This window comes from Drosophila pseudoobscura, chromosome X (assembly GCF_009870125.1).
Source record: "Drosophila pseudoobscura strain MV-25-SWS-2005 chromosome X, UCI_Dpse_MV25, whole genome shotgun sequence".
NCBI classification, from domain to species: domain Eukaryota; kingdom Metazoa; phylum Arthropoda; class Insecta; order Diptera; family Drosophilidae; genus Drosophila; species Drosophila pseudoobscura.
In genome coordinates this window covers 43428724-43450293 of record NC_046683.1, presented here as the reverse complement: position 1 = coordinate 43450293, position 21570 = coordinate 43428724, and the positions used below count along the sequence as shown (strand labels likewise).

General features: G+C 47.5%; 3 protein-coding genes across 9 annotated transcripts in view; 1 reads left to right on the top strand and 2 right to left on the bottom strand.

The window, feature by feature from the left end:
• Positions 1–1410: 1410 nt before the first annotated feature.
• On the bottom strand, positions 1411–12293 carry Helz (Helicase with zinc finger). Of its 6 annotated transcripts, none has more exons than XM_001353162.4 (6): positions 12161–12293; positions 10230–10320; positions 9715–10171; positions 9025–9643; positions 2551–7416; positions 1411–2240 (listed from the first exon to the last, which is right to left on the bottom strand). In XM_001353162.4, exons 3-6 carry the CDS (start codon positions 10033–10035, stop codon positions 1504–1506), a joined length of 6543 nt encoding a protein of 2180 aa, XP_001353198.4. In that variant the 5' UTR covers positions 10036–10171; positions 10230–10320; positions 12161–12293; the 3' UTR covers positions 1411–1503. The 6 variants fall into 6 exon arrangements, with proteins under 6 accessions (XP_001353198.4, XP_033241105.1, XP_033241102.1 ...); XM_033385214.1 differs by having other exon boundaries at positions 9715–10160; XM_033385211.1 differs by lacking the exon at positions 12161–12293 and adding an exon at positions 11705–11878.
• Positions 12294–12353: 60 nt separating this feature from the next.
• gnu (giant nuclei) lies at positions 12354–13271 on the bottom strand. The gene is made up of 2 exons (XM_001353161.4): positions 13118–13271; positions 12354–13058 (listed from the first exon to the last, which is right to left on the bottom strand). The coding sequence occupies exons 1-2, from the start codon at positions 13143–13145 to the stop codon at positions 12481–12483; spliced, it is 606 nt and encodes a 201-aa protein (XP_001353197.3). The 5' UTR covers positions 13146–13271; the 3' UTR covers positions 12354–12480.
• Positions 13272–15653: 2382 nt separating this feature from the next.
• LOC4813049 (Ig-like and fibronectin type-III domain-containing protein 2) overlaps positions 15654–21570 on the top strand; it is a 72903-nt gene continuing 66986 nt past the window's right edge. Inside the window, exon 1 of one of the 2 annotated variants that reach the window (XM_015187123.2) lies at positions 15654–15944. The gene's annotated coding sequence lies outside the window, so the exon portion shown is untranslated. Of the gene's footprint in view, positions 16181–21570 lie in introns of both variants that reach the window. The other variant, XM_015187124.2, reaches the window with a different exon arrangement.

Genomic DNA, 21570 nt, shown 5'->3' with positions numbered 1-21570 from the left:
ATATATATATATATATTATATATGCTTGTATATATGTGTGTATGCTTGCTATCGAAGTCGCTAGCCAAATACTACGATAAAACAAGGATCGATCGAAACGGGTCTAAACTAGTACGGGACAGGGCGTGAGCGGGGGTTCAGCATTCAGCAGAATACGATCGCCGTGCGGCAGTCGCTCGGTCGGGGTCGGGGCTGGGGCTGGGGTCGGGGTCGTAACAGTAATGTAATTAAAACACACACTTCAGAAATTTTGGATTGCCCAAGGAACAAATAACTCGTGCACAACTTTATGTATATATGTATGTATATATATTAATGGTTTTTTTTTGCCTTTTTTTTGTTTTGTTTTCCGTACACAAACATTTCAATATCCCTTTTAGCCACTTAATATATAAATATATATGCATGTTTGTATATATATATAAGTATATATTCTGAAGTACAATTAAGGATAATAAGTTGTGTATTTTTGAGTGCATGACAAAATTTCATTTTTTTGTTTTAATGGTTTTTTGTTTTTTTTTTTGTAGTTGTAGTTGTTAATAATGTTTTTGAATAGTCAACTGCTGTACAAAATTGAAAGCTTTACATTGTATAACCGAGAACTAAGGGTATAATAATATAGTAGAGAAAGACCAAAGGTTTACGTAGCATATGGACTACGGACTAAAGATAGAAAAAAATGTACAATACAAATTTTCTTGGATTACCTTAGATCTAAAGCTAACTACTCGTATGCATCCTGCATTTAATAGTTATTACATAATTAATCTTTTTTTTGTTTTTATTTTTTTTGCATTTTTTCGTATATTTCTTTGTTTTTTTTTTTGTAAGGTTTTTTTGTTTCTTCTAGTTTTTTTTTTCGTTTCATGAGTCTAATCGATAAGGTTTTTTGTGTTCATTTTTTATGTGTTTTTTTGTTTTTTGTTTTTTGTAAGGCTGCTCAGAGCAACCCTTTGGATGCTGCGAGCCGATAAATGGCGCCTGTGGCGTACTTGGAGGGGACTATCGGGATCTGGGTCTGGGTCTGGATCGGGATCGGTATCGGGATCGGACCGGACCGGAATCAATACGAACAACATCCTGCTGCGGCATTTGGGACGAGCTTTAGTAACCACTAAACATTAACTAAATAGGTTTGTATATTATTAATTAATCATAATAATTCACACGCTCAACTTATGGCTATCGTAAAAAAAATAATTTGCAATTAAAATGAAAGCAAAATAAGGATAGGGGCAACTATAATTAACAAGCAGTTCTTTTTCTATATTTTCTCTTTCCTTCATTTATCGTTTTCGTTTCCGTTTTTGTTTTTTCCTTTTCCCTTTTTTTTGGGGGGACATTTTTACGTTTTTTTTTGTGTTCTCAGCTAAGAATTTTGCAATTTTTTTCTTTGTTAATTTTCTCTTTTTTTTTAGTTTTTATTTTTGTTTTTGTTTTTTGTTGTTTTATTTTAAGACCCTTTGATGCCACAACAGGAGGTCGTCCGCTGCCCGTGCCTCACTGAAAATAGTTGTAGAATCCGGTTGTGGCCTGGCCCAGTTCCCGTATGGCCGCGAACGGATCCTTCTCCAGCTCGCCGCCCGCCTGCGAGGATTTGGCCGCCGGGGCGGGCTGCGACTGCGACTGCGCCTGTGACTGTGACTGGGCCTGCCCCTGCCCTTGATTCTGATTCTGGCCCTGTCCTTGGCCTTGACCCGCTCCACCAGCCGACGATGCCGCCTGTGGGCCCTGACTCAACACCGCCGCATAGGTGGTGGCCGCGGAAGAGGCCTGCTGATGCTGCTGGTGCTGATGGTGGTGATTGTTGGCCTCCGAGTGTGGCACTGGCAGCGGCATCGACTGGAACAGGTCCATTTCGTGGCCGCTCTTTAGCGCACTGAAATTGTTGTACAGCAGGCCCTGCACATGGTCGGACGACTTCACAGAGTGATCCGCCACGGCGTTGTTGGCGTGGAACAGGGCCTCAATCAGATTGGTGCCCGTGTCCAGGCCGGGCATGTTGTTGTAGCTGTTCCCGATGCCATGGCCAATGCCAATGCCAATGCCATTGCCGGTCAGGGCCTGGCGTCGGTAGAGCGGCACCGAGTTCCCATTGCTCAGCAGGCCATTGGTGCCGGGAACTCCAGCCACTCCCACGCCCACTCCAACGCCCACTCCAGCGTTGTTCGGTCCCACGTTGTTGTGCATGTTCATCTGGTTGTTGTAGGGCTTGTCGTTGAGCAGAGGATTGACAGCTGGTGGAAAACAGAAGGCGAAAGGTTACAAACGGAACAAAATCAAGGAATCAATAGCATTGCAAAGTCATCTAATATCTATATCCCCATGCGACACCCGTCTATCGTCTAGCAGGCATCTCCAGTCTCTTGTAGCTTGTGCTACACCATCGGATACCTGCGATACCTTCCATCCATCAATGATGGCCACATTCGGGGCCTGCAAACCTTTTTTGCGGAATTCCACAATCTTAAATCGAACATAACGAAACATTCGTGCTTTGCCGGGCTACAATCGGCTACAATCGACACCTCTCCCAAGCCCCCTTACCCATAAAGTTGGAGTTGTTGGCGCTGCTATTGGGCGGAGGCTGATGTGGTCCAGGTCCAGGGCCTGGTCCCGGTCCCGGTCCTGGCCCTCCTCCCTGTGGCGGCCCGCCAGCTAGATGCCCGGCATACAGACCCGGTCCCGGGCCAGGCGGTATCTTCGCCTGCTGCTGCTGTTGTTGCTGCTGCTGCTGCATGATGGCAAAGAGGCGACTCTGCTGCTGCTGCTGTTGTTGCTGCTGCTGCTGCTGCAGCTCGAGGGCATTCAATCCATTGGTTAGAGAAGGTCCCGCGCCGGGGGCACTGGCCGTGCCGGCCACCATGCCCAGCACGTCCCGCAGTATGGGCTGGGCAATGTCGTTGGCTCCGTTCATGATCGAGTTAAAGACCAAGTCGATTTGGTGATTGAAGTTCTCCAGCGGCGGCGAGGCCTCCACGGACTGTGGCTGGAGCGGCTGCTGCGGCTGGTTCTGGGGATACATCATGGGATATTGCGGCCTCTGGCCCTGGCCGCCTCCGCCGCCGCCACCGCCCATCACATGGGGATTGTTCAGCATCGGATTGTTCACCATCTGCTGGTGGGGCGGCTGCTTGAGCTGCTGCTGGTGGCCCTGCTGCTGCTGCTGTTGCTGCTGCTGCTGCTGCAGGGTGACCATCACCTGGCGCAGCATGTCCGCGAACTTGTTGGCCCCCTCCTGGCCGACGGTCTCGAGGAGCTTGAGGTACCACTTGTACTGCTCCTCCTTGGGGTTGAAGGCCATCTCGTAGATGCTCACATTCGGGGGCAGCAGGTCGTGCGAGGGAGGGCCAAAGCGCAGCGAGCTGGGGGATGGCTGCTTCGCTCCGTACATGAAGGGCGGCTGCTGCTGCTGCTGTTGCTGCTGGGGCGGCACCAGCGGCTTGTCGTAGCTGTTGTATCCGCTGCCATTGTGCCTCAGGTAGGGCAGCGGCGGCCCGTTCTCCATGGGGCTCATGGGCCCGTTGGGCACGCTGCTGCCCCTCTGCATGCCCTGCATTGGCGGCGGCGCCTGCTGCTGCGGCGGCGGCGGCCCGTACAGGTGGTGGGGCGGTGGCGGCGGAGGCTGCGCCTGGCCATGGTTGTAGAGTGTCTTCTTGGCCAAGTAGCCCAGTTCGCTGGGATTGCGCAGCAGCTGGGCAGCGGGCGGCGCATTGGGTGGCGGCGGTGGCACGCTTCCGCCGCGCAATGGCAGCGAGGGATTCGCATTTGGTGGGGGCGGTTGCAGGGATCCCGGACCCGGTCCGGGCCCTCGTCCCGGAGCAGTCACCGGTGGCTGCTGCTGCTGCTTGTTCGGGGGCAGCACGCTCCACGGATTCGTCTGCGGCGGCGGCCCCCAGAGACTGGCATTGGGATTCTGCGGCTGGGGCCCTTGTCCTTGGCCCTGTCCGCCCGGCTGCTGCTGCGGTGCAATGGGCGGACGCCAGTGCTGCATGGTTGCGTACTGGTTGTAGGGCGGCGGTGGAGGTCCACCTGCGCCCGGCGGGGGTGGTCCAGGCGGCCCGGGTCCGGGCATTCCCCGCAGATGCGGCGGCTGGGGCGCACCATTGGGCGGCGGTCCCCGCATGCCCATGTGCCCCCCTCCACCATAGTGGGGAGGAGGACCTGGACCCGGACCGGGCCCGTTAGCAGCCTTGCCCCCGCCCACGGCGGCGGCTGCGGCCATCATGGCCGCCATGTGGGTGGAGTACATGTGGGAGAGCTGCTGGTTTGCGGCCATGGCAGCGGCCATTTGGTTCATCTGGTGAGCGGCAGCCGGTCCGGGTCCCAACATCCCGGCCGCGCTGGCATAGTGGGCCGGAGGACCCGGCGGCCCGTGGGTGCCGTGTCCGTGCTGGGGTCCGTTCAGATAGAGGGCCGCCTGGTCCCGCAGATAGGCCTCCGGCTGGAGGGCGCGCGGAACGAACTCCGGGGCCAAGGGGTTGAGCACGTAGCCGCGTTTCAGCTCCACTCCGTCCAGCTGGGAGCGCAGGTTGGACCAGGTCAGGCCGAACAGAGACTTGTGCTCGTCGCAGATCTCGATGAAGCGCTCCCAGACCTTGCGGCAGCGGCCGATCGAGCAGAGGGCGACGGGATCGCCCACGACCGCTACGAGCGACTGGGCGCGCGTGATGGCCGTGTTGAGGAGCTTCGAGTTGCTCAGGAAACCGTAGTCCGTGTCGGCGTCGCCAATGCTGGTGGCGGCGGCAACCCCGGGTCCGCTGCCCTGCGGCATGCAGGTGCGCCTGGTCCGCACCGTGGACAGGAAGACGGCACGAAACTGTTTGCCCTGGACATTGAGAACGCGCTCCACAGAGATGCCGCCCATGCGGCGCTTGCGCAGCTCGGAGCGAATGCGGAACACCTGGTCCGCGTAGGGGGTCATGATGCCGATGCTGGTGTCGTTGAGCTTGCCCCAGGCGCTGGGCCAGCGCTTGCGCAGCTCGGAGACCCGCTCGACGACCTCGTAGACCTCGGCATTGTTGTAGAAGGCGGTCGAGTTCTTGTCCTGCACATCCTCGCCCCGCGTGGTGAAGAAGGTCAGCGGGTAGAAGCGCTCGTGGCGCGGCTGCTTGCCGGAGGCCACCAGCTTCTGCTCGTAGAAGAGCTCCGAGGTGAAGCGGATGATGGCCTCGTGGGCGCGGTAGTTCTCGCAGAGCAGGATCTTGCAGGGGAAGTTCGAGGGGTAGTGGTCGTAGAGCCGCTCCAGCAGCGAGATGTGCAGCTTGCGCTCCTTGGCAAAGGCCGAGAAGAGCTCGGGGCTCATCTGCATGTGGTCTCCGGCCAGGACGATGCGCGTCGAGTCGTTGGCCAGGGCCAGCGGCATGATGGCCTCGCACTCCATGGCCTGGGCCGCCTCGTCCAGAAAGATGTGCGTGAACAGGCCCTTGGGCAGGCCCAGCGTGGCCAGCTCCATGCTGATGCTGAGCGTCACGACCACGATGCGATGCCGCATGATGTCCTCCAGCGTGGGGCGCTTGAAGTTGCCGACGCCGTCCGTGATGCAGTACTTCTGGACGACGCCGTTCACTGTCGCCGACCAGCGCTTGTGGTAGTAGACGCGCAGCGGCGTGGCCTCCTCCAGGCCCTCCTCGATCCACGGGTGCAGGTACTCCTTGATGTACAGATCCGCCGCCGAGTTCGAGTGCGTGCAGATGAGTATCTTGGCCTCTGGCTGGGCCAGCAGCTGCTTGATGGCCTGCGCCAGCGTGTAGGTCTTGCCCGTGCCGAACGGTCCGATCAGGAGGATCGGCGGCAGCTTGATGCTCAGCGCGGTGGTGATGGCATTGACCGCCTCCCGCTGCTTGGCGTTCAGCTTCGGCTCGCAGGCGTCGGCCCACTGCTTCTTGGGCGTCCAGGGTATGTTCGGCTCCAGCTCCGTGGCGGGGAAGATCAGCCGGAAGTCGGTGATCTTGTCGACGGCGTTGTGCCACTCGCAGTAGGGCATGCGGTTCAGCTGGAACTGGATGTCCACGTCCAGCTCGGTGTCCGCCTGCAGGGCCATGGCCTCCACGCACTTGGCCGACAGCTTCAAGTAGATCACGTTTTTGCCCTTGTCCTCGATGAGAGCCTCGTACACAGGCCGCGTCTGCTCCGAGCCGGAGGAGGCGGACGAGGCAGAGACCTTTCTGCCGGGCTCCTCCGGCGCCGAGATGTACACGCTGCAGCAGTTGGAGAGGATGAGGCGTCCCGGCGAGGTGTCCTCCGATATGTCCTTGCCCAGCCGCATCAGGGCGAACAGCTCCCCGGCCAGCGAGTACTTGGCCGTGCTGGTGGCCATCCCCGCGGGCGTCAGTATGTAGTTGGAGGCCACTGTCAGCTTCGTGCGGACGTTGTAGCGGGCTATCTGCTCGTAGCGGGCGATCTCCTCCACGTAGAGCAGCTCGTGGATGCGCGACCGGTAGTTGTTCTGCGTCAGGCGCTTCTCCACGATCGTCGACTGGGTGAGGGTGAAGGTGGCCGCCCGGGGACAGGGATAGCGCTCGAGCAGCTCCCGCTCGTGGTCCAGATCGCTGAGGTACGCCTCGGTCTTCAGGTGGGTGCCGATGGTCGTCTCGAAGCGCGTCAGCTGGGTGTTGGCCACGTCCCAGCGGGTGGCCGAGCTGTTGATTATATCACGCTTGATCTCCTCGATCTTCTCCGCATCGTTCACGGGCAGCACGTCCACGCACAGGTGGCGCACCAGCAGCGGCTCCTGCCCCACATCGAAGCAGATGGCCTGCCGGAACGTTCCATAGATTTCCGTGTGAAATTCGACTGTTACTTCGTGGCTGAGCGTCGCAGGCTGCTGCGGCGGCGGCGACGACTCCTCCTCTCCCTCCGCTGGCTCGCTTCCGCTGGCTGCTTCGGCAGCGGCGGCGGCTGCTGCTGCCGCCACCCACTCCTGGTCAGACTTCAGCTCCACCTGGGCTGAAGCTGAGGCCGTGCCCAGCTTGATCGACTTGAGGGCAAAGTGATTGCGATGGGCGTCCTGCAGCAGGGCCACCGCTTTGAGCGGCTGCTTTGTCTCCAGCTGGAAGAGCCACTCGCGCTTGGAGGTCTTCGAGCTGATGCTGGTCACCAGCTGCTGCTCGCACTTGGCCTCTATCTCCGGCACTCGCTCGCACATCACCCGCTCGGGCGCCGTCGCCTGGATCCAGCGCTCCAGCACCTGCTCCGTGTACGACTTCCCGTACAGCTCCTTCTCGCAGGCCTTCTGCACCCGCATGCGCCGGTACTCGAAGCGCTCCTTCCACTCGTTCAACTCGTCCTGGCCGTGCGCCTCCACACACTGGGCCCCGTAGTGGCAGGTGTGTGCATCGCTGAACGTCTCGCACAGACTGTACGTGTCCAGGGTGTAGCCGCGGGGTGGCGGCCGCCATTTCCAGTCTCGTCCTAGACGGGAAAATCGAATGCGAAATGAGTGATTGCAGTATACAAAATCTATATCTACATCTATATCTATAAACAACCGATCCAAGCCCGAGGCAGATGGTCACAACGCGGCTCTACTTTTATACCCGCTGTCCGCAAAAAGAACTGGGAAATTGCTATAAAAGTGCATCGAACCGATTGGGAGATTTTATGTTTCTTTACATTTCCTGTTTTGTACGTCTCTCTCTTTCCTTTCTATTCTCACACCAACGCCAGACGTTCTATCTCGCTCCCCTCCCCGCCCCAGCGCGCACACTGCACGAGGAAGAGAGAGAGAGGGAGAGAGAGAATGAGTAGCCACTGCAATTAGTTCATTGGCTTCTCCTGACCATAATAATGGTCTTATCTGATCCAGATTGAGCAATCTACTAGATATGGCAATTATCAGTAATTCTAAGTTTCTGGTTTTCGTCTTTTGTGGGGGAGGAAGGGAGCGCGCGCACACACAGGAGTCGGCTCACAACATTTGGGTGCTCTAGTTCTTATAATCTCTGAGAACTGGTCAGATATAGCTACCGTATCGACTGGGTTGCTGATGCTGCCTCGAAAATATATACAAGAATACTTTATGGGGTCGGAGACGCTTCCCCTTCGGGTCTGCTAATGGAACCTAACTTCTCCTTGCCTCCCTTCTCGGATAAGTGTATTTTCCACCTAGCCACAAAGACGGTTTGGAAAACGTTCTGTCCTCCTTCCACATCACATATCAAATGGAAAACTTGTGCCATGGAGTCGACAGTCCCTATAAGAATCGGTTTTTCTTATGGCATGTCATTCCATACTTCGGAATATTCGAATAATCTATGCTGTTGCACCACGCACTTTCTACCGGAGCTAATTTACTCTCGAATGCAAATCCAGTGGGTTTTTATTGGGCATTCTTCGCGTATAAATTAAATCAAAATCAGTTTTTGATTATTCCTTGAAGCGGTTTTCACTGGTGCAAGCGGTCACCAAGAGGCAGGAGGTCATAGATTGACTGGGGAATCAAAGCAAATGCAAGAAAGAAGGAGGAACTCAAGGGCATACCTGCGCGAATGCCTGAGAAACAGCAACGACACTTTGCGGGGACTCTTTACTCTCGCTTTCTTTAACAATTATTAGTTTTTGTAATGCTTTTGCTGTCTAACAAGATCCTTCTATGGCCCTTGGCCCTTAATCGAAACAAATTTCTGCTCAAAAGTGAAATATTGTGGCCTGTCTGCAGTGCATTAGGTGAGGTTCAGGCGGGCGCCCAGCCTTGGGCCACGGCGCGCCACTTGTTGCGTTTCAAGGGCCGTCCGGGGCTGGGCTTGGGCATGCGACATTCGAGGTCCGTGGACAGTGGGAGAAGAAATGGGGAAACGGTTCCTACTCTTCCTTGTCGCTACAGTTTATGCGGAAGTCGTTGGAAGGGACTGATCTGTGTGTGTCAGTGTGCCTGGGGTGATGCCTCGGGTAAGGATGTGAGGTAGTAGTAGTAGTAGTAAGGATGTGTGCAGTAGTTTCGCCTAGTTTTGATCATCGACTCGAAGGCAGGATGGACCTTAAGGCATCGCCTTGTTGTTATATTCCGCATTGAACACTCACCCTCATCGCTCATGATCACCTTTTGATGGGCCTCGGTCTGGCAGTGCTGCCGCAGCTCGTTCCTCGTCAGGAAGTTGATGGCGCAGTAGCTGCAAGTGGTCGAGGGCGCCGCCTGATCCCCGCCGGAGGCCGCATCAAGGCTGGGGCCATCCGGCGAGGCCGGCTGGTGCTTGCCAGCCGTGAGCTTCATGGCCGCCAGCAGGTCGTTGGTCTTGTGCAGATTTGTGTTGGAACTGGACATGGTGCTGCTGCTGCCAGTGCTGCTGCTGCTGCTGCTGCTCGCATAGCTGCCGCTGCCGCTGCCCGATCCGTTCTGCTGCTGCTGCTGTTGTTGCTGCTGCTGCTGCTGTTCGCGCTTCTTGAGGCCCTTATTGCTGAGCAGCTTGCTGTACTTGTCCAGGGGCAGGTTGTTGGTGGCCCAGTGGTCCAGCTTGGTGTCCAGTATGGCCATTTCGTCCTCCAGCCGGGCGTGGGGTATCTTCTGCGCCTGGGCCTTGTGCTGGCCGTTCATGATCATCTGGATGATGGACTTGTAGCGCTCTAGGGTCTTGGATATGTCCGAGAATATTTGCTGGCCGCTCAGCTCGTTGATCCACTTGCTCAAAAAGATCTCGGCATCCTACGGAAAAAGCAAGGCCATCAGATATCTCAGGGATTCGTGTACGTGAGGGTTTGCCGATCCGAACTTACCCCATACTTGTGCATCTTGAAGAGAGCGTGGACTAGCCAGCGACGGGCGCGCGAGACACTGGCCAGGCACTCCGTCTGCTCGGCCAGCAGGGTGAGCACCTTGTAGGCATCGGCCAGACAGCCCTCGTACTTGCCCAGCTCCAGCAGGCACTCGCAGCGGCCCAGCAGGCAGGCGATCTGCTGATCCTTCTGCGCCCGCGTCGCCTGTGCCTGTGCGGAGCCAGGCGCTGCGGAGATCAGTTGGTCGTAGAGCGCCACGGCCCGGGCCCAGTTCCGTCGCCGGACCATGTCGTGGGCCAGCATCTCCTTTTCGGCGGCCATCGGTCGTGGGAATCGTTTACTCGTTGGGGCTTGGACTTCTCTTCGGCTGGTGGTTATTCATGCATGTGTCGGGGTCGGTTGCTGTCGGTTCGGTCTGATCCTTGTCTTGGTTGCTCGTCTAGGTCCTATATTGATTCTGGATGGTGAAATTAGCTTCTGCCTCGCGCTCGGACTACTCCCACGCCTGTACTTACATAAGTTAATTGTTTACGGGTAGCTAATAGTAAGAAATCGATTCTGGGCTTTTACATTAGGGGTTTATATACTTCTCGGGCATTATGTTTACTGCAAAGGAAACAGAGATAAACAGATACGGCGAATTAATATTGTGTGTGTGGAATGGTGTGCGTGCTGTGGAGAATCGCTTGGGCAGCCGTAAAAATTGTTTATAACAAACGCGCCGCAGAAGAAGCCCCAGAGCTTATCTGGGCGCAAACAAATGGGAGCGGAGCCGGAGCCCATAGCGGGGGCTGCACCCGCAACAGCACCTGCAGATGCACCGGCAGCCAGCGTATATTAAACAATTCAACGCATTCTTATTCCCATTTTTTGCATTTTCATTTGCATTCGAGTTTTTCTGTTACGCAAAATTTCATAAGAGCAATTTTCCCTCTCACCGGCGGCCGCTCTGCGACAGCGGAGACCCGGGGCCGCCGGGCGCACGCATCGCGGGCCACTCAAACAACATTTGCAAGCATAATTAAAAGTAATTTAAATTTTCTTCTTGCTCTTTTGGAGGTGCTGTGCTGTGCCTCTTCTCTTTTCTTGCGTGTATGTAGTAGGTGCTGTGCTGCTGTTCTGCTGTTCGGCTTTTTATTTATTTATATGCGGCCTGGCATTCGGCGTGCGTTATTTGCAGTTAATGGCGGCTGTCTGCTGGCGAATCGAATGCTTATTATTGAGTCCACAAATACAAGATATCCGATTGTAGTATTATTTAATGTTGTTTTTGCTGCTCAATATACACATTCACATATACGAGTGTGGTGTGTGTACATGTTTTTTCTCCGTAGGTTGTCGCCTCCTCAGCGGCCTGCAGGTGTTTTCACCGCACTTTGCCTATTTAATTTAGAGCCAAAAACTAGTTGGTTGAACTAGGGCCGAACTTTAGTTTATTTAGGTGTTATTTTGCGCAACGGCGGCGAATTTAGTTGATTTATTTTACCATTTTTGCTTTTACGTGCTAGGCACAGCAGACAGTCGTCAGTGTTGCCAAACGCCGAAAGTATCGCATGTGGCAATAAAAGTTGGCAATTAATTAATAACAAATGTTTCCATGCAGAAAATTATGCCATTTTATATATTCGAAAAGCATGAGTTTGAAATAGCTTTTAAGATTTATTGCAAAATTAACAGAATCATTATGATAGCGGCCGCATTTTACAACACTGCAGGCGAATGGTTTTTTGACAAAACAACACTATATATACTGCCATATAAAATAGCAACTTATATATGCACAATACATGCAAATGCAGGGCAATGCAATGCACTTTTATCTGATTAGTCGGTTATTTATATTGCACATTAATCATTTTGCGTGGCCAGCAACGGCCATGCCATGTAAAACTTCAAGGCAAATAACGCAAGTCAGAAGCCAGCTGTCACTTTGCAGCCGAACATAATTTCTTGTCCATTTTCCCGACGGCTTTTTAGACATTTTTGTTACCTTTGCACTTATTCTTAATGTTTATTCACTACTTTCTAATAATATTTTATTTTACATGGTTAAGCACAAAACTATGAGAGAAAATGCACATCACATCACGTCGAAAATTGTTAAAAATAAGTTATGTATGTATGTGAGGCAGTGGTGCCATTTCAGCTTATTTAAAGCTATATATCGCACTTTTGTTCAATATTAAAGATGGTGTGTGAAAGAAACGATGACTTTGTAAAAATTTTAAAATATTTTGAGCACAAAACGATCTAAACGTATTTACTTAATTGCTAACACAAAGACCATACCGCACCATTAAATTTTTGACAAAGTACAAAATTTTCGATATGTATATAAGTTGTGAACACAAGAAAGCTATGATTTGTTATGGAGTCTACGTCAAAATGGAAATATAAAATACTGAAAAAAAAGACTAAAACCACAAATTTTTTACTATTAACTTACTATTTGCGGGCGTAGCTGAATTTAGCTTGTTTTTTGACAGCTTCCGAGATTCTGACAGCACTGATGTGAGCTGTTGGAAAATTCGCAAAATCTGCAGCAGTGTTGGCAAGAACAAGGAGAAAAGTGCTGCCCAGCCCGAAAAATGCTTAACTTAACCCCTGAGCGGGCAATAAGATCAATTTCAAAGTTTATATTATTGTTGTACGTATAAAAACATCTTTCCTTACATTGAACATTTAATACAAATACACATTGTTGATGAAAGTAAAATTGACATAAAACACAATATTAAAATGGACTTATGTACGCCACGTGGTAAATTAGCAAAATATTTTCTTGGCGAATTTGATAACCTCCATCGCTAGTTTCAATTCCCTGGCGCCACGGACCCCGAGAGCCTCAAGATCGTCAAGTGTCATTTGGATCAGAACTTCTAAGTCGATTTCTTGACGCGTGAACATCTCCGTGAGGTGCTCGTTGCCAGAGCGGTTCAGAAGCGAACGCACCCGCGGGCTCAGTGTGGGGTGCTCCACCGGGGAGCCGTGCTTGAACCGCGGGTAGGAACTGTCGCTCAAGCCGGGTTCTCGCTTCACCTTGGTAGAGAAAGTGCTCTTTCTACTGGTACGGGAGCTGGAACTACGAGTTGTTCCTCCACCCGCCGAATAGCTGCTGCCATTTGCTGTACTCTGAGAATTGGGCGAGAAAACAGACCGCGTGCGCAAAAATGACTGCGAAAAACGTGTTGGCACAGTTAGGCGACTCGAAGTCAAACTCCGAAATTCCCCATGGCCCCTACGGCCCATGGTATCACCGCCGGTGGGCGTCAACTCCTCCTTGGTGTCAAACTTGAAGACCTGTGTGGACAGCGGAGTCAATGGCGTCAGCGGGGATCCGGGATCTGTGAAAAATTATCAATAACCTTTGGCCGGCTGTTTTAATAACTATTTTGGCAATTACCTCTCCAGGCGCGATTGTATCGTTCCATATTGCAGCTGGCTTAGTTAGATATTAATTTAAGAACAAAAATTTCAAAGCGGGACAAACATGACAATTGGATTTTGGACTTAACTGTAAATTAAAGATATCGATGAAAAAACTAGCTTAGCCCACTTAACCCCCATTTATTTAAATAGGGGGACACCTTGAGCTAAGCCGGGGAAAATAATGCTGTTTATAAATTCTTTTTGCAGATCCATCCAATCCTTTTTATTTATTGACAAAAAGAACAGGATATCCTTCTCCTAAACTGCGCTAAAATTGTTCAAGACTCATAATTTTCGGGGAGAGTATTTATATTCGGAAATCATATTCCTCGATTTTGATATTCGGTTTGGGATTGCTAGCTAGCTAAAACCCTCAGCCCTGAACACATAATTTTTTCCGATTGATAAATTAATTTTCTACAAGATTGGCTAATTTTAATTTTAATTTTAATTGGCTCTTTTTTAATTGTGTCTAAAATTGGGTCTAAACAAAAAAAGTCAAATCTTAAAACGTAAGTGTAAACGGAATGAAACGTTTTTTCATATAATTAGTATTACAATTCTGTTTTCCAAGCTGATTTGAAGCATTACTAATGACTTTGTCTCAGATCGACATGTTGAAGACCTATTTAGGCATATGATTAGTGTTCTGTATATATTTTTCGATCCAAAATTTATTTGAGATAGCTTTATAATGGGGACTGTCTAGCTTCTGCATTCATTGGAGCCTGAGATGCAAAAACTTTTCCTCAATTCTATAATAACTTTTTTTAAGGGTATGCGGAATGTTGCTAATTTTTCTATAAGTGTTGCTGACAACAAGCTGCCCATACAAATTCGATGTTGCCAACGGTAAGTGGTATGGAACGAACCGTGAACAATGTATGGAATGAGTCTCATTGTTGCTACCGATCCAGTACCCGATTCAAAGAGAGCGAAAAGGACAGCCATAGCCGATTAAACAGAGAAAAAGAGCCAATAACCGTTTTGAAGAAAGCAGTTCGGTCATCGATTCTATCGATTGGACACGAGCGGTGAGCGCCAAAGGGAAATTATTTGAAATGGACAAGGATATAAATGCAATCCAGTGGAATAATGATAAAGTAAATTAAATTAATCGATGAAGAAAAAATACTTAAGATTCATAATTTTCGCGGAGAAAAGTCGACAAGTCTGTCCATGGTTGAATTTTAATATTCGGTTGAATATTACTCGCTAAATAGAACTCCCAGCCCTGAATATATAATTTGTACCGCCTGATGAATCAATTTTCCACTTGATTGGCTAATTTTAAGTACTCTCTTCAATCGTATTGCTTATAAAATAACGTTTGAGCAGGTCTACAAAATTGTACTTTTTACATTATACCTACTCAGTAACTACACTGTAACTATACATTTGCTACATTTCAACAACTGTAAATTACATCTTTTTGTGAGAGTAAAAGAAAATAAGTATTTCAAGCGATATGGCAGCCTTGAAACTGGAGCGATCGCAGTGTTGCAAAACCTTGAAAGTAAATTTCAAATATGGAATAATTTAACCGCCACGGGATTCGAAATTAGGTTTTCAAAACATTATAAATTGGCTTAGTCGGAATCAATAATGCAAGTTCAAGGCACCCAAGACGCCATAATATTTAGCATTTAGCATGTCTAAGTACCAAATGTTGTTTATACTCGTATATCTTCACATAATATTATTTGGCTTCTAATTAAAGCGAGTTTGGCCAGTTTTTTCTTCCAGTTGTTGTTATTGTTGTAGCTGTAGCTGTAGCTGTTGTGCCCCTGCACTGTGTTTCGATTTTTGCGTCGAAGTTTTTGTGAACAACAAATGGACCGATAAAAGTAAACAATTGCAAAACAAAAACAAAGCAGAAATGTGCAAATTAAATGATCAAAAATAATCAATTTAATTCATCAAAATTGATGATGAAAATGCACAATTTGCGTGGGTTTTATTCTCCAAATACCGCAGCCGTATCATGATAAGTTTGCCGTGAAATCATGACTGCCGCCGAAGCAGCGTGCAAAAGCAAAAGCAAAAGCCTCGCATTGCCACCTGTTAAGACTAGACACCTATCGCTGTTGTTGTTGCTGTTGCTGTTTCTGTTTTATCCCATTTGCTTTTATTTTGTTGTCTTTCCGCTCTCGCTTCGCTTCGCCATCCACCATCCACCATCCGCTCTTCGTCAGGCTTCCTTTCCCTCTTTCTCACTCTCTGTGTTCCCGTCTCTGTCGCTCTGTCTCCTGTCCACATGTGAGGCTTGTTTGTTGTTGCCGGCTTTTTACCGAAAACAGCTGAGACCCCCCCTGCCTCCCACCGCCCGCCGCCCTTGCCCAACATCGCTGGCATAGAGAACCAGCTGCTTTGTGTTTATATTTTTTTCACGTCTGCGCACCGTCAGCCAATCATCCGCGCCCCTCTCCCCGCGGCCCGAGCCATCCATCATACCAGACACGAAGCCGCTGCCGAAGCCGAGGCCGAGCGCCGCCGCTGGAGAACCATATAAAACGGCCCCACATCGCTGCTTGGGGCTGAGTCGTCTAACGGAGTTTAACCCAAGCTGAGAGCGAGAAAAGTTCTGGTGCTAGCCGCAGAAAGCACCATTTCAGACAACGAAAATTCTGTTCGTATAGTTGCCTGCCTCGAAAATTGTTGCCACAGTGAACAAACAAAAACAAATAAAAATTTCGCACAAGTCACAAGCAAGTGCTCCGAAAAATACAAAAAAACCCCTGAAAATAATCGCATGGCATAAAAGCAGAACAGCACGCAAGTGTTGCCTAGATTCAAAATAGGTAATAAATCCGACAGAAATTGCAATCAATAAGCAACAAAAATCCCCCCTCAATTTTTTAACAATTTTTTTGAGACATGCAAAAGTGGCCAACAGAGTGTTAACAAAAATCACAGAAAAAGCACCAACAACGGAACGGTAACTTGCGAAACAGTTTTTTTTCAAGTGTTTTGTTTGCTGCCGCTGTGCCGTGTGCTGCCTTCGTCGCTGCTGCGCTGCTCAACAAAAGAACTTTGGGTATGTTTGTATTTTCTTGGAGCTCTGCCTCTGCCTCAGCCTCTGCCTTGCCTTTGCTCCGCTGTTTGTTTTGTTGTATTCCATGCAAATTAAATTAAGCAATTAAACGAAACACACAAAAATTGTATTCGTTGTTTGCCCAAGCTCAATTCTTTATTTCTCTACGATTGGATTACCTCATGCACGGGGGCTGAGACTCTGAGACCTCCCCGGAGTTGAGCGGAGCGGATTGCAAAAGTATCTTTATTATTAATTTTTTGCGTTGCGTTGCGTTTCGTTTCTTGGTATTGGCAATTATTACAACATTTGCACAATCGGTCAGTTATTGGCCGAGTTGATGGCAGTGCAGCACCAGTTTTTGATTCCATTGTAAGAGGAGTATGAATACCACTTTTCTATACCCTTTAGCTATAGTGTCGGAAGGCAATATTGGGCTATACCCCAAAGATATCCTACCACCCTTCCCCTTCACACTGATTCTCCCAGTTCATGGACAAATATAATGTCTTTAAAGCTACGCGGATAGTACTGATCAGATCAGATGAATGTTAAATACAGCTCGAATAAGGAAAAAAATTCGTTGCGTATCTGGTCGGCGGTCCGGGTCCGGGTATCCCATAGTTGGAATATCGACTCTATCGCTCGTACACGTTCTTTTTGTTGATTTTACTTTTACTTTGTGCGCTGCGCTTGGAAATTCAAATAAAAACTCAAAAAACTTTTTTAATAATAACAAACGTAAAAGAGAAGAAGAGTGCTGTGCTGTGCTGGAGAGGGGTCCGGGCACGCTGCACTGGAATACTCGTATATTTAATTGAACAACAAAAAGAAAGCCAAACAATCATAGGCACCCATTGCAAAGTGGTTTGTTGTTGCTGCTCCCCGCTCAAACGATATACAATGGACAGAGACTACAACTTCCAGCTAGAACAAGTGCGATGAAAAACCTGAAAATGAACTCAACCGAAATAAAATCAGCGAATTTTTTTGGAAAGTCTTTGAACCCTATTGCACATTCTGTTCCAAAGATGAATTCAAATAAAAGTTAATTTGAAAATTTTATATCTAGAACACACACAAAAATTTGCTTTGGGAAAAGTATTGGAAAAATGCAACCAAAAGCGATAAGCGGCGGAAAATTGTCTAAGACAAAATCAAATAACACACTTTTAGATTTAAAAAAAAAAGTAAAACAAAACCGTTGATCTGCGGGAAAATTATACAAACAGCCATGGACAGAAAAAATATATAATGTCTTTGGAAATCAGATTCTCTTCTATATTGCAGACCCCAAAAGTAAGATTTACTGGAAGTCAGAATTACTTAATATGGAAACGAGCAGGAACGTTGTGAGTCGCAGTTAGGGCCGCGACTCTACATTTGTACCCGAACTCAATTAGTATAGCTCTCCTCCGCCAGAAGGCGTACACTGCACGACGAGAGTGTGTGTGAGAGAAAGAGAGAGGGGGAAGAGGAAGCGCGTGGAAGGCTTTGCGTAGCCACTGAAAATTGATTTTATCATTTCGTTCATTCATAATAATAATTAGATCTGATCCAGATTCGGCAATCTGGTAGATATGCTCATTCTCTATAATTCTGCGTTTTCTCGTATCTTCAAAATTGTGGATGTCAAAGATTTTCGTTCTTTGTGGAGTCAAAAAGGGGCTTGACTAAATTTTGAAATGTATTTGCCTTAGCTCTTATGGGCTCTGAAATCTGATTTGGTCAGACAGACGTGACTGTAACGACTCGGCTATTAAACCTGATCAAGAATATATATACTTTATGGGGTTGGAAACTCTTTTTTCTGGGTGTTACACACTGTCCACTGTCAACACAAATCGAATATATTCCTATACTCTTTTTGAGTATCGGGTAAACAAAATATACCCATAGTCGAGCCCGATTGGGCCAATATTCGATGGTTCATTATGTAAGAAAGACTTTGAGGAAAAACTTTTATCAATAATCTTCTTTCTTATAAGAGATAATAGCAATGAAAAATATGACTATAAAAATACCAAAAAATATTTTAAAAGGTTTTCAGATAAAAGTTGATGAAATTATATTTAAATTCAATAATATCTGTAAAAAGGTAAAAGCAAATCTGCTTTTATTGAATTTTAATGTTTTTTGTCTGAGAGAACATTTTGGCGGAAATGCCGGAAGGGTATTTACATGATGTCGCACGGGAAAGTCGTCGTACACATATCTATAAAGTGAAAAAAGACAACGTAAACGGATTTCTATTTTGACAATAGGCTTAACTTTTAACTCTTAATTAGCCGTAAAATTGGCGCTAAGGTTGATTCAGGGAAATTTTCCGCTTTCGGGAACGAACAAAAACAGAAGGGGTTTTCGGGGCCAAAAACTAAAACGCTGATTTCAGCGAAACCTGTGACTTATTTTGGAATGTTGTGCATAGATGTTTTTTAAAAATGTTTTCGTTCCTACACAAAAAGCTTGAATACTTTTTTAAATTTAATGTCGTACGGGAGTGACATTTGGGTTAATAAAAGTTAAAAAAATATACCGTGAATATTATGTATGTTAGAAATATTTTCTGGAAGAAATTTGATCATTTTTTTTATGAAATATCTTTTTTTAATGAGACAATAATAGGGACTATAAAATAATGACTAAAAAATACCGAAGAAATTTACGTTAAGTTATTTTAATAATAATTTTTTCCAATACATTTCGTAAAAAAAATATGATATGGAAGTGTGTTTTTATTGAATTTTAATTTCTCGGTCTCAATGTAACATGAATTGATTATCGTATTCCCAGTGAATTATCTTCTGCTGGCTGTGCCTTGTATCCACTACTCTGCTTGCCGTTATTCTTGTCCTTTTCCTATTCTATTGATGTTCTCGGATCATCGTAGCTCAGAGAGGATCATTGAAAGAGGTAGGGGATAAAAGCTGTCGGTCAGTGGGAGTCAGCCGGGAATCTTTGACTTTTTTGGAAGTCCAAGGAAAGGTAAAGGAACAATAGATGAAGCTATTAGTGAGAAAATCGTTGAAAGAAACACGGCGTGTATGTAGGTATTTACACACATACAATATAATATAAATACAAATAAATAAAGTGCAAACTTTCGCTAAAACCTCCCACAAATGTTTTGCCTTAAGGAAGATTAAAACCAATGCGTTGAAAGATTTGGCTTAGCCGAGTTTGAACATTTTTTTTTTTTCTGTTCTCCGCCACTTGCCCCTGGCGCTACTCTAAAATGCAAATTAAATGCGCCAAAGTGTTTGTGGAAAATTAAATGGAAATAATTGAATTAGGCTTAAATCATATGACAGCCGTTCAATTGAATTCCAATAAAAGTCAACAGTCGCATTGAATAAATAAATATGTAATCATTATAGATTCGTGTTTAGGTGTGGAGAACCCATGGAAAGATTTGAGTAGCTTCGCAAATTTGCATAAGCCACCAAAGAAAACTAAATGGGGGGAAAAACTTAGCACTCAAGACTTTCCAGTTGGTCGATTTTACTCGAAAGGACATGTGACAGGCAGCAGGAAAAGCTGTCAATTAGAGCAGGATGCCCATGGCAGGATTTAGTTTTGCAAATGCACAGAAATGGAAATCTTTTAAATAAATTAAAATCTCGAATTCCACCAAAGGCAAATAAAAATCTGCCTCTCGTTCAACACTTTAGAGTTCTCTCGACGAAAAAAAATCCATAATTAATTGTCGGAATAAAAGCATTTATATCAAACGAAAAGTGGCAGAAATGTGTGAAATTCTATACATACATACGTGTATGAAGACATCTCTCTCGCTCCTCCACTGTGTGCTCCATTAATTCCCCAAGGATATGTTTCCACTCTGAGAACGAGCACGAGAATGAATATGAATGTGCATCGTATATTTTGGTAACTTGAGTCGCCTGCATTGGGGATTTACCAAACAAACCTACACAAAAAAACGATGCACACAAAAATTGTCCAACCAAAATTTATTCTGTTGTCGCTTTAGAATAGAGCAGCCACCAAGGACCCACTAAAAAAACCAAGGATAGAACACATAAAAATACAGATACAATTTGCCAGAAACGAGCAGATGTTGACTGAAAAAAAAAATATATACTCGTCGCTGAAGAACTGCAGCCACCATGGGCGCAGTGCTAGAATTGGTTTCCAAACGTGAGAACGATCCAGGGATACCCTAGATTAAGGAATAAACTAAATATTCGCTGAGCAAAACCTGCATAGATGAGGATAACACAAGGATGTTTTATTAGGCACTTCCAGATGCCATTTCTGTCCATCCTCTAGGGCTGGACCATTATAAGTCCATTAACCATTCTCAGTCATTTTATTGTTGCGAATAAAAGCAAAGAAACCCCTTAAAAATAAAGTATTTCAAGGGGTTGTAGTGCTGCCAGTGTGAAGCATGGATTACCTTCGTTTTGACAATTTCCAGCTCATTGTATGCCCATTGTATAACAGACAGGATATAGGAGACAGAAGACAGTAGTCGTGGGTCGTGGGTCGGGAGTCGGGAGTCGAGCCGAGCCAAAGTCACATGAGAGCAATTTTAAAACAGTAAAAGATATAAAGCAAAGGCAAACAACTGATCAAATCTCGACGCTATTGCAATGGGCGTCGTTTTCTAAAATGACGTCTTAGATGGGAGCATACGAATGGCTAAGACACACACAAAAAAAAAAAAAAGGGAACAGTCTAAACCTGGAACCCAAAGAAATGGTGCAAGTCGAGCAAGAAGCAGATGAAGATGGGCAAACAACTGAGGCTGCAATAAATCCCCGGCCAGACACGCCAATGGAGATGGAGGAGCTGCAATATTGGGAAGCAGTTGAACCTCCTTGGTGCTTTGGTCCTTGGGTGCTTTGGTGCTTTGGAGCATGGGTTCCTGGGTCGAATAGCGCAACAGAATGTCAATTACTTGGATGTGAGGTTAGGTCAAAGAAGAACTTGATTTTCATTTGGACATGCCCCACACCACCCCAAAACCCGCCCGCACCTCCCAGCCCTGCCTTGCCCTGCCCTGCGCCAAGAAAGGAAAGAGAACTTTTTCTGGGGTCCTTCCGATTGCCTTTGCCCTGGTTACTTTGACTAATTTAAGTCTGTTGCATTCGGCAATCGTTTTGCGGAAAGCAATAAATTTTCATGCAGATGCAGGAACATTTTAAGGATTAAGGCATACGGGGCATAAGCAATTTTGTACCTCCTTCCGCCAGCCTGATTGTGTGGCTCGATTTGGGGTTTGATTTTTCATATTCCAGCCGCATCTCTCACCTCCTCCACATCCTCTTCCCCCCCAATCCCTTTTCTTTGTGCGTTGCCATCGACAAGTGAACTGAAGTTGAGTATTAGGTCGTGGCTTCGTCCCGTGGTCGTCCTGTCCCCAGGTCCAA

Bases quoted from the DNA above. Each gene is read 5' to 3' on its own strand.
- Helz (XM_001353162.4), bottom strand. From the start codon at position 10,035: ATGGCCGCCGAAAAGGAGATGCTGGCCCACGACATGGTCCGGCGACGG. The intron at 9,644-9,714 runs GTAAGTTCGGAT...CTTTTTCCGTAG, and splicing joins TCAAGATGCACAAGTATGGG to GATGCCGAGATCTTTTTGAG. The intron at 7,417-9,024 runs GTGAGTGTTCAA...TTTCCCGTCTAG, and splicing joins GGTGATCATGAGCGATGAGG to GACGAGACTGGAAATGGCGG.
- gnu (XM_001353161.4), bottom strand. From the start codon at position 13,145: ATGGAACGATACAATCGCGCCTGGAGAG. The intron at 13,059-13,117 runs GTAATTGCCAAA...AATTTTTCACAG, and splicing joins ATACAATCGCGCCTGGAGAG to ATCCCGGATCCCCGCTGACG.